General features: G+C 40.8%; 1 protein-coding gene across 14 annotated transcripts in view; it reads left to right on the top strand.

Moving 5' to 3' along the window:
* ADAM22 (ADAM metallopeptidase domain 22) overlaps positions 1-18,348 on the top strand; it is a 141,666-nt gene that overhangs the window by 65,054 nt on the left and 58,264 nt on the right. For all 14 annotated transcript variants that reach the window (XM_072854309.1, XM_072854307.1, XM_072854310.1 and 11 more), the window contains exons 5-7: positions 11,717-11,799; positions 16,382-16,445; positions 17,097-17,166. In XM_072854309.1, the coding sequence (XP_072710410.1) occupies positions 11,717-11,799; positions 16,382-16,445; positions 17,097-17,166 (217 nt within the window). The remainder of the gene's footprint in view (positions 1-11,716; positions 11,800-16,381; positions 16,446-17,096; positions 17,167-18,348) is intronic.

Here is an 18,348-nt window from a genome sequence, read left to right as displayed (position 1 = left end):
TTTGGCTGTAGGCAGAAACAGAGGCGGCCTGGCAACATCTCTCTTGCTGCTTTGGTGGGAGAAATGGTGACGGAAAGAAAATGTCCATCTGCCATCCACTGCCAGCTGCAGGCTTTGAGCGAGCCTGTTTATGCAGCAAAAGGACCTCTTCTGTTCTTGGCCTTCTTAGTGACCTAAGGAGAGGTGTATTTTAAAATACATATATACTTCCCCCTTGCATTTCTCAGTGCAGGAATACTGCACAAACATGCAAATCGTCAGTGCTGCTGTTGTGCCATCAGCAATACGGGAGAAGACAGGAGCTTTGAATTGCTGTGGGAAGGCAGCTGTACGTACACTCAGCAGTTTGGGAATGTTACAGGCATGAATGTGTCCAGGAAGCAGATGCCTGCCTTGGCTCATATGCGATGTGGAGTTGATAACTACTTTTGCCACTCCTCCCCCTCTCCATCCCCCCCAGTAAAACTTCTTGTGCTGTAAAATACATACGAATCTTCTGCCATTACTTAGGATGCTTCAGAGAGAAGAGGAGGGCAGGGAAAGGAGCAAAGGGATTTTTATAGGGAGGAGAGTCCTCAGTTTAACACACCTTTTTATTATAAGAGAAAGTTGAATTACATTTGATTGCTGCATAATTCATTAATACATTGGACCACTGTGAAGGTGGAACATGTTACGTATGTTTTTGCAGGGTGCCAGCATTTAGCAGCTGCAGAAGAGAGGCTTCCCTGTGAGATGTCCTTGTTGATTTGGCACACTGAGGCAGCACCTAAGACATTCTTATTAAACCAGCAGCAATGTGCAGTGCTTAAGAAAAACAAAAGGAGGTAGATCTTTGAATTCTTTCAGTGTTCCCCCCCCCCCTTTACTTTAGATCATGTCTCTAACTGCTAGGAAAGCAGCAGTATTGGCCTAAATTCCCTCTGGTAGCAAAGAGAATAATCAATTAATAAGAAAGAGAAAAACCCTTAATGCATTGCCTTTTCCTGATTGTGTCAGTCCAGATCATCCTATGCTCACAGCACATAAATACTCAACTTGTGTATACTTAATGTTGCTGCAGTATATCTCTCTGTCCTTTTATCTCTCTCTCTCTCTCGGCTTACCATTCTGTCACTGATGCTGTCAGTGAGATGAAAGGCAAAAAACAGCTATAGTGCTGAGTAATTCACATTGCTGGATATCTATTCAGTGACATTTTCTCATATAAAATGTTTCAGTTTTCCTCTTTGGACAGTGTAGAAATAGATGTTTCTGCCTGTATTCCCCCAAAACATTTGACAATTCTATGAGTTCTTAGAAAACTGCTTTCTGAAAAAAATTAAGCAATGAAATCAGATCCCAGTCAGAGAACTTGCACAGGTAGAGTTGTGGTAGATAAATGCCATGAATTTTTGATGGCATGTTTGAATATAACTAGAAGGAACTATATTTCATAGGCAATCCTAAAATTCTTAAGTGTGGTAGTTTAAACACAGTATGTGTGTTATGGGCACAAAATTACAGCAAGAGTGTTCACAGCATAAAAGAACGTTGCTTTTTGCTTCTCCTTCACAACATGTTCACAGTCATGATAGCGTTGAACGACATAAATGAAGTAGTATTAAATGCTAGGTACTGTTTTTCTCCATTGTAGTGTTGACGGAGAAGCTTTGGCCGAACTTGCCTTGTGGCTTAAGATTGCCTTGTGGCTTTGTGTCCCCAGCTGTGCTGAGCTGTATTGCTGGTCCCCGCGGTGCTCAGCCGCTGCTGTGCAGCAGCGAGCGTGGGCAGGGCAGTGCCCGGTGCCTTCCTTCAAACTGCCTGCGGCCGTCCTCTCCAGCTGGGGTGCCCCAGCGTGGCCTTGTGCTCTGCAGTGGCTCTAGCAGAGGTGCCGTCATTGCAGTTTGGGGAACAAAGGTTCCCCAAACCCTTGCCTCCATTTGGGGCAAATGCACTTTAATGCTGCACAGCAAAGCAGAGGCCTTAGTTGGCAAAAATACTCATTATATCCTTTTGTTATGTGTGTTGTTTGGCTAGTAGTGTGCACAAAATGCCTGTTACTGTAGCTTACAGCTATTTTAATGCCTGTGCATAAGAGGGGAAAATTACTGTTCTTCATTGCCTTGCTGTGATTAAAATCTCAGCTTGTGCGTGCCACGATGTGTATTTGAAGGGCTATTTTAATGCCCTTTTTTAGGAAAATAATAGAGAAGGGAGAAAAATATTAAAATCTTGAAAGGCCAGAGCGAGCTGGGGACCCTTGACATGATGGGTATTGCTTTTTCTGTTAAACTCCCTCCTTAACATCTGGTCTGCTTGAGGAGCTGTTAAGGTACAGTCCCTTGACTGAGGGCAACGTCTGTGTCTGTCACGTCAGTGCCTGTGTTTGATGAGCCCTTATCCTAAGTAGCATTCCAACATTTCGCTGTATCGCCACAGGTACGAACTGATCATAAGGCTACAATAATTTGTGGTGCAGCCAGAATAAACACCGAGCCAGTGAGCAGGTCATTTTTATCATTGACTGGTATGTTTCCAATCTTATAGCAAGGTGCTTCCACCAGCATCTTCCGGTTTTAAGGGCATCCACTGTCTGAGCTCCATAGAAGAATATCTTAATTTTTCTTCAGCTTTTGATAACTCACCGTTTTGTAACCAAAGAGGAAGGCGTTTCAACTTGCTGGAAAAGCCTGTATGCTAAACAGGCTTTCCTGTGAGGGATTAGATTTTCTTCCTGAGAACCAGAGCACCAATTTGGCTGGCAGGAGGGGATGGGAGGAGAGTGCAGGGATGCTCTGCCCTGGGAGGCTGGAGCCTGGGGCGGGTGGGGAGCTGCGTGTGCATGTGCCCGGAGCTTGCACAACCTGGTGAGGAGCCCCTGGGGGAGAAAAGAAACTAAAAAGGAACAAATCATAAATAATGCAGGAATTGCATATGTGTATTTCTGGCAGGGCTTTTTTGGCTGTGTCCGGAGACTAGAGAAGCTGTTAGTACCAGAAGAATCACTCTCTTGCTTGTTCGAGAGAAGATTTTGAATAAGAGTTCCCGTAATGTCGTCAGAGCTCCTCCCCCCTGCTCCCTCAACAGAGCTCTCTTTGCCTCATGGCAAATTATTAGTAAATCTAGGCCATAATCTACTTTTTAGTGATAGCAATAAACTAGCCAAAGAAGAGCTGACAGAGAATCTGTGAGTCTGACACAGTTTAGCAGGGGATTCCTGCAAGGTTGGTCTTCAGACTGCTCTCATCAAATATTTTCATTAATGACTTAGACAAAAAAAAAAAAGTATGTGTATATTAATGAAATTTACTAGCAGTACAAAACTGGGAAGCATTACAGGGCACAGAAGGATAGGAGGAGAACTGGCTATCTTTGACCAATGAAGTAAATAAAAATGGGATGAAATCAGATAGAACAAATGGCAACTTCTTTCACTTAGGGACTAATTATAGGTGGTTTTGGTGTATGATGGGAGTTCATAAATTGAAAGTTCCACAAAAAGGAGAAGATCAGAGGGTAGTAGTGGAACAGGGAATGACTGTATGGTTCGTACCTTACAGGATGCTGCCATCTCAAAGGGATCTGTGGTCCCAGAGTATACTGGTCAAATTACTTCCTGTAGATTTTTGGCTAGAATTAATGTTACTGTATGTGCCCTGATGACGAGCTGACAAAATTTTTAAATTTCTGTGTGCTTTCAGTTATTCTGGACATCTTTTTTTTTCAGCAGTGTCATGCTGCCACACTGAGTTGATAGGCATTGAGAAATATCTCACTTTCCTATTTTAGCATTGCTTGAATTATGAAGGCAATTCCTTTGGGGTTTAGTAATCCTCTGTGGGGTACCAGGGCAAAATAATCAGCCATTGTATATAATGCATTTGCCTGACCTAATGGTCCTGCAGGCTGGCACTTTTAATGTACATTTGTATTAACATTTTTTTATATCTGTTTATCTCCCTGCTATTACTAGCTTACTTTCTACATACATCCGCTACTGAGAAGGAGGATATTAAAAGTGGCAGCTTTCAGTATTAGGGAGTCCTTCCCAGGCCATGTTTTTGAATATACTACACTAGAATGAATCTCAGCTCGTGACTCACGTAGGATCTTGCAGGTTTAATTATCTTGTCTTCCTTTTCTTTGTGACATAAAAAAATAAATCCAGTGTTTTTAGCTAGTTCTGGAGGGGAAAAAATTGTCAGAAAGTGGAAGCCATTAAGAGCTTAAAACGCACATCCCACTGTGGATGTGGGCCCCAGCGATGAAGTCCTGGTTCTGCTGAAGTGAGAAGTTGGGTGACACTGTGACCATCAGGAGTCACCTCTTGAGTACTCTCTGCTGTGGTTTTCATATGCCCCAGAGGGAAGACAGCAGTCTAGTGCTTGAATTTGCAGAGAACTCCTGCCAGACTTTGTGCACTCGTGAGTTATTTTCCATTAGCTACAACATACAGCATGCACAGGCATCAACCAAGCATTCTGTAAACTCAGGCCATGCAAGGACTGAGTACAGCTAAGAGAAATTAACTACGCTATAACATTAAAGAACATTAAATCCCTTTGTAGATGCTCTTATTAAAAAATAAAAGTATCTTTTTGGGTTTAACTTAATCCTTTTGAGGGGGAATTAAGCTAAACAAACTGAAGCTGCTGTACTTCCGGAAGAGTGCTTCCATGCAAGACTTCAGTGTGCTTTAGCTTGACATCTTCACTTACTTGATCTTGACTTCTTTAAATAGCTTTGCCTAGACACATCTGTTGTTCCCTATGGATACCAAACCACTGTACTATATACAGTAGGTTAATGTTTCTAGACACAGTCTCAAGCTCTGTGAATTCTCACTTAAAGAGAAGTTTCTGTCATTCAGAAATAATGAGCCAATAAGGAAATCTAATTAGTATTTTTCTCCATTTTACTCAGAACTTTATCTTCTCCTGACTGATTGATATCCATGTAGGTGCGTGCCAACATCTCGTCTTCTGTGTTGTGTTTATAGTAATCTTGTACATCACATGCTTGTAACTTGGCTTCAGACTTGGGGTAGGCTGATGAACTGATGTGACAGATTACTATGGGTAGATTATAAAGAATTTTCATGTAGTCCCTTAAAATGTTTGCTCCCTTTTCCCTATGTACAGGCATGCAGAAATGGGGCAAAATGACTGTCATTAAAATGACTTGTATGCCATGACTCAGAGACACTAGGCACTTCTACAAGAGCCGACTTAAAGACAGCAGAGTAGGCAGGAAGAGGTAACCAACCCTGTTCTCCTCTGCCTTATCTTTATCTGGCAGCTGATAATTAAAATAATTTTCTCTAACACCAAGGTAAGACAAGGCAAGTCAAGAGGCTGTTTCCCAAGCAGATGCCAAGGCAGCTCCCGGACCAGATGGCATTGCACTGTCGTGAGCTCTCTGTCCACACCCTGCAGCTACGTTTGTGGAGCATCTTCTGTCGTAGCTACTGGGCAGCAAACACAAGCCTCATTTGGCCTCTGAACCGGGAAGCTGGGCTGATAGCACATGCCATCTGCTGAAAGCGCCTACCGTGAGCCACCAATGGCAGTTGGAGCGAGTCGCCTGTGTGCAGGATCCTGTCTGTCATATACATGTGTGTCTGTTTTTTTAAGAGTGATGCCAACCAGTCTTTAAACATGGGCATTTTGTGGAGAAGCCTTAGAAACGGTGATGAATTTATCCTAATTTTGGAATCCATATTTCTGATTTCAGCGTCTGAAATAGCGTTATAACCTAATGTCACTACAGCATGTCAGCTCTGAGTTGTATGAGTACATGTGATAGCTGTCCTCCTACAAAGGGAGGGCACCGTTCACATTTGCAAAACAGTTGGCTTGCAGGAGTCTACAGTACACCGTAGCTAAGTCCAGAGACCTGCTCTGCAAAGAGGTGATGCCACGGTCCCTGGAGTTGTTACTGAGCTGTGTAAGGGCTGAGCCCGGGGCTCTGCTGCAGGACAGCACAGCCCCGCCAGCCGGACCCCTGCTTTTGCTGAAGCACATGTCAATTAAAAGAGATTTTTTCTCAATGCAGTTACACAGGTGAAAGTGCCATTTTGACTTTTCTATTTACAAATAGAAATCTATCCATCACAAGTCATTTTCTGCTGTAGAAGTCAGCGAGAGGGTGTGCATTTTCTTCTCCTATTGCTCTTTCTCATTCAGTCTTAGTTATCACTGGGTCAAAACCTGTGCAAGCATCAATAATTCGTAAATAGATCTAAGTGATTACTAAGGAAGCAGTTTTAAAACTAGTGGCCCCACAGTGGGTAGCTCTTTAAAAAGCTAATCGTTATCTGGCACTTCACAGAATGGTGGCATGGTCTTTAGCTGGCCTTTTGGGAGCTTTCTGCTGCAAGGAAAGAGGGACCTGTGTTACTAGGATATGAACTAGACCAGCAATCTCCTTTCCTTTGGATGAATGAGTGTTAAAATAGGAATATGTAGCTGCTGGAAGAAGGAAGTTATTAATTTTAGGGTCAGTGCCTGAGTGTAGCATGAGTTTTAATGGCCAGCACCTCTCCTAATTGCGGAAAATTGCTTACTTGAAGATCTGATGTCGGGTGTTATTTGAAAGCAGATGAATGTGCATCCTTAATTTTCCTCCCCTGGGAAGGTCATAGTGTCTCTGAGGTGAATAACAAACACTGGCAGTGTACGGTCAGCAAATGCTTTCTTCACTGAGACTGCAGAGAAGAGTGAACCGCCGCCATCACTGACTGTCGTGGCTGTTCTTTTGCTTTACTTATTTCCCCCCTTCATTGTGAATAGGGGTTAATGTGGTTTTTTGCCTTTTTTGTGTTTACGCAGCAGCTGGTGCCTCTCTGGGCATGGACAAACTATCTTAAAGGATAGAAAGGGGGACAGATTTTACTTGCATTGCTAACATCTCTGCCTTCTCATTTTCTAGTATCTTTGCCACACTACCTACCCAGACAGGCTGCAGGGAAACTCAGACTGACATGGGCAAAGTAGGTTGCATGCTGGTTGGCGAGGAGCTGTAGCAGTTCACAGGGCAAGATACCCCTAATTCAGGATTTTGCTATAATTGTCCAACTTAAGCATCAAGATGAAGATTAAATCATAAACTGACCGCTATCATAATGATTCATGTTTTAATTGACCCTGGGGTCATTCTGATTTTTTTTTTTTTGTAGAATGTTATTACATTTTTAGCTCCCCAAATCAATAGACTTCTTATTAAAAATCTGTGTATTCTGTATTGCTCTTGGAAGTCACCGGTAAGGCTGAGAGGTTTCATGAAGGAAGGAGAACTTACTGAACCAAGGAAATGGACAATTGCGTGCCAGAGGCACTGGCAGAAAATTTGCCTTGCGTCGTGCTGACCACAGCATGAACAGTGCCTGTGCGCCTCGTGGAGGCAAAAGTGTTGAACTTCTCTCTGCTGTAGCCTGAACTTCTCTCTGCTGTAGCCTTAGACTGCCTTTGGATATGGTGTGAGAGTGTGTGTGCGTGTGTGTATGTGTGTTGCAGGCCTGTGTCACAGGCATTGTCACCGGGCTGACGTTGTCTCATGGGAGTTGGGGATATTTAGCCTAATTTTCTCCCAGACTCTACACTGGCCAGGTTCCGTTTTAGAGCAGAAAGGAGTAAATGTGCTAATCACACTGATGGCTGGCATATGTTAGAAGAGCAGTCTTATTTCCCCTTCATCTTAACACTAAACCATTCCCCAGTAGCTGACAAAGGCCAGTGTGGAGGTTTGATTTGCTGAGATGGGCAATTATTGCCTGCTTTTGAGAGAGCAGGGAGGGGCTCTAATAGCAACAGGAAGCCAATAGCTCTTCATAAAACACCCTGGATGCTCTGAACTGAACTGTTATTGGTAATGGTGCTAGTTTCAGCTCTTGGGGGAAGTCTTAATTTTCATATGGGACCAGAATATTTTTAGGAAAAAATGAAGATTTTTTTTCCACTCCTGTCTCACTGCTACAGATACCAATAGAGAAGAGAGACAACCCCAGTCCTTCAGTGAATGTTTCCAAGAGCAGAGTAAAAGAAGATAGATGTCATGATTACGTTTAGTCTTTGGTGGCCTTAGATCTCCCATATACTGCAATTCTTCCTGTAGTACAGTGTATTTTATTACAGCACCTGCTATAAAGGAACTTTAGTACATGTCAAAACCAACAAGATTTCATCTCAGCACTACAGGGAGGCAACAACAGTAACCTTCTTGTCCAAAATTGAATGTGCTCTAAAGAAAACATTGACCTGTAGAGTCCCTTCAGTTGTTCTGACTCTCAGTACAGAACCAGTCCCAGACGTTGTAGCTTTAAGTGCTTCTCTCTTCACAGGTTTTGTGAACTGTTGAAAACGAGTCTCCCAAAAGTACAATACACAATTTGCACCCTCCCCACCACGTGCCACGTGTTACTGGCATGTTTTATCTGCTTGAGACACTGTTAAGGAGTGCTAAGCAATTGCTCTTCCCAGAGCCATCCAGTGCTAGTGCCATCTGGTTTCACTGCACCACCTCTTACTTCCTTGCTGAGACTATAACAATCCTCAGAACCTCCTTTAGGAGTGTCCTGACAGCAGGATTTCTTACACTGAAGGGTTCTCTTCAAAAAAACCCAACACACCACTAGTACATCAAGTACTTGAAGAAAGCTATTTTAATTTAAACCCCTTAAAATTTATTATCTGGTTTGAGGTGACTTACATTATGTTGATAGGAACATAAGTCCATGTGTAAAAAATATCCCCCAGATGTAACATATAGAAATAAATGTTTTGTAGTGGTAAGAATTGGTCCCCGAGACTGAGAAGATCAGAGTTATATTTCTGTCTCCACCAGCATTACTGTGAACTTCAGTAGATGAATGAGTTGAATTGATTTGATGAAATGGAACGGAGTTTGTGTGTCTGAGTTGTGTTTTTCCTAGGCAAGAATTTAGAGCTGCTTTTCTTTTATTTTCTAGATCTGTATGCATAAAAATTTGTTCATGGTTTTATTGTGGAATAAATTAATTTGGAGGTACTATCATGGGGCATTTATTTGATTCTCATTAAGAAGATCAAAACACGCTTTTGAGCCACAAACTTGGATTCTTAGTATGAAAAAATGTTCCTCCTGGTTACAAAGACATGGTTTTGCAAACTAATGGAGCCTGAGATTCTACTTCTGGTACATATTAACTACATTTTCTGAGAACAAACCAATTTGTCTAATTACTCCAAATTCCTTCCACAGCTAGAACTCTGTACAACTCCCTACTGATAGTCTTTTCAATATTATTCCCATATTCATGTGCTTACTCCAGTTATATCTTTTACGGAAATACTACTGCAAGAGTTCTGTTTAGACAATATTTTATTACTCATAAGGTTTTAGCTCATCCATATAGTTTGATTGTTAGTTTTTCTATTAGCTTGCTGGAATATCTCTTTGTTTACTTTTTATTCATATATTCTGGAACGACCTGAAAGCCTTAAGCAGGTACTGTGATCCTATAGTGGGGGATATCCTACAGACTGAAAGAAAGAAAATCTCAAATGAAGAGAGCTTAAAGTAACTAAGATATAGGAAGTAAGTAGGTGTAAAAAAGGAGAATAAAACAGAGAAAATGAGCCAAGGTTTCAGGAAAAACAAAGTAACATGTAGTCTGTCTAAAATCCCAGTGGCTAAAATGCATGTGAATGCAAAGCAGAAACTCAGACCATCTCCTTTTCACTTGTACTCCATCAGAGTCTCAAACACTTGATGGTCCTGAGAAATGCTGGTCCAAGGGTGATGGGTCGTATGTTTTCCACCAGACACCCTGCTGTGGCCTGGTATGGAGGCTCAGCGCCAGAGCTTCTCATGATATGAGCCAGAAAAACATCAGCACAGCCTGTCGAACAGTACCTGTGTGGCACCAGTAGTGTTTTCCAGCAGACATCTTAGTAGAGAGGTGCCTGTGGTGGGTAGCGTGATGGTCACTCTGCAGGTCAGTTTGGTGAAGGTGTTCTGTATCTGTACCAGGTACACGGAGAAAAACATGCTGAGGTGGATAGGCAGTGGAGGTGGCTGCTGTCACTGCAGCAAGTGGAAGGAAGAAGTGGAATGTAGAAGAGAGGAAATAACGCGACTGAAAGAAATTGGAAAAAAAAAAAAGTGTAACACTTTTAACGGAAGATATGCCACAGGGATTCTCCTCGCAAAGTGAAGCAACAAGCCTGTCAAATAGTGTCAGACTCGTCGTCTGTTGGATCAGGTGTTGCATTTCCCTGTAGCGCTGCTGTTGCTGGTCATGGCAGCGGCGAGCTGCCCCCAGGTGCGCTGCACTGAGTGCTTTGGGGTCCAACAGCAGCATGGCATGCATAAATGCCCCAGCAAAGATTTTGAGGAGGAACTAATGATTTCCAGTGACCAGGTTGAGATCAGGTCTCTTTCCCTGCGAGCAGCCACGCTCTGACAAACAGGCTCCTATACTCTCTTAAGGAGAGCACCTCAAAACAGAAGCACCCGTACTTCATAGTGCTTTCAAAAATAGTTTGCATGCCTTGGAGAAAACAGAACAGGATTTCCTGATCAAAACACAAAACTACCAACATATTCTATGTGTTTTTTCCTTTTGCCTGATCGTGATTAATTTTTTTTTCATATTTGAAAAATAAAATCTAAGAGCATTTAATGTCAGATGTCTAAAATGACTGTGCTATGCATCGTGTGAGTGACTGCCAGCTTCTGAAAAAGCAGTAACTGTAATGCATTTCCCTCCCAGCAGTAAATGGACATAAATATTCACATGGCTGGGTACATTCAGCTAGGTAGATTATTCATACATTTGCTGGTAGGGAATAGAAATAGTAAAGTGTTGCTATTTAAAAAAAAAAAAAGAGCACTGAAAATCATCTTCATAGTCCTTTAACCAACAGTAGTGCAGTAATATGACATAGCTGAATTTGGCAAGGCACTAATAGGTAAGTTCCTCTGCAGGGTAGAGTGGCAGTGAGAATTTAAGGGATGTTTGGATCGTTTTTGTAATTTTGCATACAAATATTGACATTGTGCAATACTGAATACATTCAGTGCATGTGCAGTAGGGCTTACTTGGCTATCTGTTTGACTTCTGTGAAACTAAGGGGGAGATTTTTTGAGTAAGGTCTGCTGGATTTGATTTGAAATGTGTATATTTTATTTGCAGAAGAGAAGAGGCAAATATTAATTTTCATTGTATTCCTTTACTGCTTGTTTATACTTAAAGTTTCCATTAGTTTTGGAGCACTAGTGAGCACTTCTGATTTTTTCTCTTTTTTAATCAAGTATTATTATTATTTGATAAGCATACCTTTCTCCTCAGAAGTAGGAAATTGCCTTACCCTCAGAGCAGAGTTCATCTTGTCTGATGTAGCCGTGTACAGACCAGGTGTTGAGTCTAAGCCCCCTATTTCCGACTCTTTTCATAGTCAGTGAAGAAAGATGAGCACTTCTGGAGACATTTGTCTCTGAAATCTGTCTCAGGTTGCCAGGGATTTCGCACTGAAAGTATCTCCATTCTGTGCAGAGAGTCAAAATGATGATGCTTGTCTAGGTACCAAACCATGGCTAAAAGGAGATGGGGATGAACACCCTTGTGAGTGATAGTCAATTCTTGGTGCCATGTCAGTGGGTTTGCAATGTATTTATGGAAAAGCAGTGTCTGACAGGATGGAGTGTGATACTGTGGGATGTCCTGTGGATTTACGGTCTCAATTTCCAATTTCAGGGAGGAGAACATTGCTATTATCAGGGAGAAATTCGAGGAAATCCTGTATCATTTGTTGCCTTGTCAACATGCCATGGATTACAGTAAGTCTGCTGTTTTGTTTTTATTGGCCTTTGCTTATTAGTCTTTTAAGCAAAATAAAGCTGTTTATGGTAAAATAAGTGCTATTTATTTTCGTACTAGTTTGTCACCAATATTAAGTACTCAACAATCTTTAGAAAAAATGGGTTTAGTTTGAACCTTGCAAAAGCCTTGTTTGTTTGTTTTCAGAATTCACTGACAAAGCACGCAAGTTTCTTTTCTTTTTCTTTTAAACTGAGGACAGTGGCCAGGTATTGTTTTAAGATAATTTATTATAGAGATAGAATGGTAAAAGTATCTGAAAATATCCTGTTCTACAAGAATAAAAAACACTGCCAGTATTGACATGAACCATTTGGAAACTGTGTTCTTTTCTTGCTGCTACAATGATGTATTTTATCTTTCTTTTCTACTCTCTTTACAAAAGAAAGTGACAGTTTAGAGTTTCTCTTGTCCTATCCATTTTCTTCACAGAATTGCTGGCCTTAAGCTGTGTGTGTGGGATAATACCTTTGATATAGTAAAATCTTGGAAAATCAGGATGAAAGGGTATAAAATTGTGCAATAATAGGTTTTTTTAAAGTACATCATTTTAGTGATAATATAATTAAAGCATTTGTTATCTGAAGGTTACATGGAGCTGTATGTTGACTGTACAGCTTTTGGACATGTCTACTTTTGGCACTATTGAAAGATGCTAGTCAGGTTTTCAGAGCAACCAAGTAACTTCATTGTCTGTTGAATCTGGGAATTACAGGATCTCAGTGCTTTTGATACTGAGATCAGCTTGAAAAGTCATGGCAGCAAGTGAGCCTGTGTGGAGATTACCTGAGCTTTGCCTTTTTCTGAGGAAGCGGGGCTTAGCTGATGGAAATCTTCTTCAGTTTATTGTCTGTCTCCAACTATTCTGTAGTTTTGGTATCAGTCATATAAGTACACATATTTAAGTAGTGTCTTTCTTTTCGTATATTCTTTGTTAGGAAGGGGGACAATGCATGCAGAAGACTTGTCATCCTTGCACTTGTCTGATTTACAGCTGTGTTTATCTCTTTTATGATCAAGGTTGAGCAGCTCAAGAAACCTGAGCCCAGTTTCAGTATGGACAGTGAGCCTAAAAATAGTAGCATCCTAATGCATCCTGAGCCACTGCATGGCTTCCATTAGCAGTGATCCATTAGGTCTTGGCCCCTGCTAACTCCTAGGAGAAAAAGCAGAAAGGAAGGAGAGCCTGCATATGTCCTTTCCTGCACTCCTTTTGTGGGTTTGTTCTTATGACTGACCCTCCTGCTGCTCTGTATTCTTAAATTGCCTGATATTCAAATTGGTCCCTTCTAACACAGTTATGTGATAAAAGATGCATTTTTTCCCCCATGTAATTCAGCTCTGCCTTGAGAGGTATCTCTTTTTTTTTTTTTCCTTTTTCTGATGCAATAAAGTTTCAGCAGTTACCCTTCACACAAAATGCACTATGAAGCTTACTGTAGCAGGCTGGTAATTCCAACATCCAGTATGAGAGAGTAATGTGTTCCTGAGTTGTATTAAACTCACTGCATTCTCTGGCACTGCATTTCCATCATTACAACTAGCTCCTCCACAGTTGATTTTAAATGCTAAGTAATTACTAGAAACTCACACTGGCAATCGGAGCTCCTTAGCTCCAACCACAGTTTGGAGCATCTCGCTGGAATAAGGGAAGCTGCAGAGAGTTATCTTCTAATAAGGTCTGCAGGGCAGGAGCTTTGCTTTCATGAATTTTAGGTGCATAAGACAGAGCAGATGCCTTTAATAGAATAACAAGCTTCATATTCCCAAAGTTCATGCTAATCTCTCTTACTTATTAGTACCCCTAGATCTTGGCCAGTAACAGCAGAATTTTTCATACATGTGAGAAAATGTTGTGGTTTTTTAATCATAAATTATGAGTTCTTCTGTTGGTAATGTCTATGTTGTGGTCTTCCTTTTATTAGTTAAATTAATTGGATGACTGGCTGACAGAATACTTAAAATTATGAATTTCTTCTCTTCTTAATGACTTTGCTAATGAAAAATGTATCTCTGCAACCTTAACACTGAGCGAGCCATTTTGTTTGGAATTTTTTGTTTTCTGTGGGATATGCAGTAACCACAGTTTCCTATGACTTAACACAAAAAACTTTGAATGCAAAACACACTGGTTGCTGGGATAGAAATAAGCTATAGTCAGGCACGACTTGCAGTCCTGTTTCAAGGCGAGCTGCACAGACACCAGGTTGGTCTATGATTTTGCTGCCCACTGGTGGTGAATACAAAACCTGCTGTTATTACTGCAAATTAGACTTTCACGACTACAAATTTGTTTGTTTGAAGAATACACACAATCCAAATTCAGGTTTTTTAAATGGCCGGTGTTTTGGTATTGCTTTCTCTCTAACACATCCGTGAGCATGTGATTTGTTCACAGAGCACTGGACTATTGAAGTCGGTTGGAAAAGAGCCATGAATGCTTTGAGTGGGCAAGTCAGATCTGTAGGTCAGCCATGACTATTATTCTTGTCACTGTTGAGTGACTTGATCAGACGTCAGTGCTGCTGGGTGCAACAGTCGCACGAGAAGCCCTTTGTTGATAGCGCTTCGTCTTGCAGACTCTGCTTAAGTAAAATTGCAATTAGAGGGAAGGAAGTTTTGCCTGATTAAGAGCTGCAGGATGTTCCCAAATCTCATCTTATTCCCAAAGAAGCTTCAGCAGGTGCTAGAATATTTATCTTAGGCTGTGTACACTGTATTTATTTCTAAAGAATAGGCACAGGTAATTTGAAAGGTGAAACAGCCTTAAATTGTAGATATACTCATTATCACACTTGATGTATGTTATACAGTCAGTAACTCAGGCTACTTTGGTGTATGCTACATGGTTAACCCCATAAGTGAATGATATTAAGAGAAGTGTGCTCATTCGTAGCTGTAATGGTTTACAAGCTTAATATGTGCTTATATTTCTTAATAGTCAGGAAAAGAATGACAGTATTTTAGTGACTGCATCTGGTCCTGTGCAGAACCAAAATCAATTTTGCTGATTAAAAAAAAAAAAGCTGCATAAGAAAAAATAAAAGTATCTGGTTTTGCTGTTTATAATTCCAATGGGGTTTTTTTGGTGCCTAAAAGTTTGCTAAAGAGTAATCTAAATAAATAATCTTGCTTTCATGCTGCTGTTATGTACTATGTGCCAAGTTTGAAGTTACAGCTCATATTTATGGCCAAGCTTAAAGCCCTTAGTAGTGGCACTTTGAAAGGGACATGCTGATACAGCCTAATCCCAACCATGCGTGTATGCTACTGCAATAAAGGCAAAATTATTTTTAAAAAGTGCTGATTTGGTTGAAGATCAGAATGGTAGTGATATAAGAAATGCCCTTTGGTTTTATGCTCTTACACAGCAATACCTGTATCAACACTTTCTTTTAAGGTGCAATTCAACCACTCTTGTGCATCCTGCATTATCTTAAAGACTAAACCTCAGTACACTCTTTACCTAAGTAAATTTAAGGTAACTCTTACTAGAAAACATCCTTGCAGGAATGGACCTCACCTTTGTTGTACATTTGAGTGGTAATGCAAAAGCATCTGGTGTTACTGTCACAGACTATCTTCATCCATTCAGAGAGCCTCAGTTTGTTCTCCATTTAGAGTTGAACCGTGTGTTGGAATTTAATATGGAAAATTGGTGATAGTGTGTGGGCAAGCCAAGTGACAGATTTTCTGAGATACATAGCAGTGTGTTTATCATGAATGACCTTCAAATTTCTGTGGTTGAGAAGATTTGATGCCATTAAGAGACCATGAGTACTTTGCCAGAACCATGGGTATGGCAGAAGGCTTGGTCCTCTGGATCTTTTTTCACCACAACCCATTGGAAGCCTGTCTGATGGGGTTTCCTATCTCCTTATCATGAACATCATGTAATGTCCATATTGAAATGATAATGCATATAGCCATTAATGTTTTCTAGAAATATAAACTTAAACTAACTCAATGTAAAAAGAAAAGACCATCTGTCATAATTATTATTGCTGAAATGTCCAAAACAGCCCTCTATGCCCAAAAGAGCTCATTATGTCCTTTGTACTTGGTACTATATGAAATTACTGAGGAAATAGTTAATCAAAACCATTAAAACCTAACAATAAATTCAATTCAATAATATTTTCATTTGGGGGAAAGCTGTGCGCAAGTTCCAAATACGTGTGTTCCTAAAGAGAGGTGTCTCATTTATCTGTTGCAGGTAGATTTCTCTTGCATGGGAGTGGGGGCTCTGAACTGGATTTTCAGTAGGCTAAATTAGCCAGTTTTTGTGGTGTATATATGTGTTGTAGAGAAGCTTTGGGGAAGAAAGAAGGGTCTATATCACTACGGGAGAGAATATCTTTCTTTCTGAAGTGAAGAAACAAAAGATTGACTCAGAATTACATTCAGTTCCTGAAACCATTTTTAACTGCTTCCTTTTCTAAATAGTTAAATTTTTAAAATATATGAACTTCTTAAACTTACTTCCATGTTGCACTAGTATTTGTTTATTAAATCAGTATTTACATTTCCTGCTCTTGACAGTGGGATGTTCTATGATGGAAATCATACTTACCTTATTGAGCCGGATGAAAACTACACTTCAGATGTAAGTAGAACTTGTAGTAGTCCTGCTGAGTTGTTTGTTGAATACAGACGTTCATGGGTACAGGGTAGGCGTAAGGCTCTGGGACCAAAGGATCATCGCCTCATTCCCAACTCATTTACCTCATATGTGAGTCCCCATCGTCACAGACAAAAGTAGACTTCCAAAATTAGGCAGTGGTATGTGTGTATGTGTGTACTCTGTAACACTTGGATGTAGAGCAGTGCAGCCCCAGAAGGTGATGAAGGTCCCTTGGAGCCAGCAGGAGAAGACTGCGAGTGCCCTGTCCCCTTCTCTGGCACTTCCCGTTCTGGATTTGTTATGTCCCTCTCCTCCTGGTTCGGCCTTGACTCCAGCAGCTCCTGTGACTCTCATTGATGTTCCCTGGGCAGCTCCCTTAAGCCTAGCTCTAAGCGTGCTCAGCCACCCCGTTTGATGTACTCAGGTATTTCAAATAAAAGATGATTAACTGTGGCATTAGTGATCACATCACAGTTGGGAAAAGGAGACGTGTGTAGAGTAATGGTGCCTTGCAACTTGCATGTTCACTAGTGTAGGTGTTGGATAACAAGGACCTTTGGAACTGTCTATTTGATGCTCATGAGATGGATTAGTTTATCCAGGTTTAATACATGCAATTATTTACTATTTCAGGATGACTTCCATTTCCACTCTGTTTACAAATCCAAGGTGTTTGAGTTTCCTTCGGATGACCTGCCATCTGGTATGATTTTTTAATATTCATGACTTATTGACTTGTTTTAGTCTAAGGCCAAATTTGTTAATCTTATTTGATAGATAATCTTCTGATAGTATATTGTTTATTTGTATAACTCTTATTTTTCCTGATTAAATAAAAAAGCACTGAAAAAAAAGAATCTGAAACACTGAAAGCACTGGAAGAGAACATGAAGCACTGAAAAAACCCTGAATCCGATGAATCAAAACTCTCCTAGACCTTCAAGTGATGTATGTTTCTCTTAGCAAGTCATGCGGTCTATGGACTGCATTAAATGCTAGTAGTTGTAGAAAGGAAAGGACTGAGGTAGCCTAAAGATGATGAAAATAAACCCCACATTGCCAGTGGTTGGTAACTCTTCATGGATTTTTCCTATTTTGAGATACAGGGTGAGTACCATGGTGTGAGCATAAGCCTGGGAGACAAGAACATGCCAAATGTCGTTGCTGTTCAGTGACTCTCTCATCTCCAGTCCGTTCAGCATCTTTCACAGTACTGGCTGTAGTGTGGGTCTTGCATTTCAGTACAAATGAATTTGGAGGCAGTAGTGGTTTCAAGGGCTTGTAGTGATGAATCCCCACAAACAGTTTATATTTGAGGGAGAAGAGATTTTTAAAAAAATGAGCTTTCATCTGAGAAGTTGACTTGTTAATTGAAGCTAAAATTGCAGTATTTATGGCATATCCCCATTCTGTCAAGGATTTGCCAGTTTTACAGATGCGTTTTCCTACTCTACAAAATATATCCTAGATAAATAAAACTGTCATTTTTGTAGAAACCACCTCTAGACTAATTTCTTCAGGAGAGTTACAGATGTCCAGTCATCTTGTTACAAACTATTTGTCCTATGGTAACAGTTGGATCTGGAATCTTAGGGTGCTGGCTACTGCACATAGATGGGTCCTTCTCTGGAGCACATGTGTGCAGGTTTGCTAGTTGTTAAGCAAAGCAGAATAATTCAGAGAGCTAATGAGAAAAATGAAGGGAAATTGCTACAATTGGGTCACCTTGATTTCAGTTCTGAAGAAGGAATCTTTCTGAGTGTAAACAAAACAGTATCCCAGCTTAGTGCCTCATGTCCTCCGCTGATGATTGCCCAGGTGAGGTGGAGGAGGCGTTGGGATGGAGGGGCAGCACAAAAGGCTCATGCAGTGCAAGACGTTGACA

The sequence above is a fragment of the Ciconia boyciana genome, chromosome 2 (assembly GCF_034638445.1).
Source record: "Ciconia boyciana chromosome 2, ASM3463844v1, whole genome shotgun sequence".
NCBI classification, from domain to species: Eukaryota; Metazoa; Chordata; class Aves; order Ciconiiformes; family Ciconiidae; genus Ciconia; species Ciconia boyciana.
Note: the sequence above shows the minus strand (reverse complement) of the source record. Positions and strands in the feature narration are given on the sequence as shown.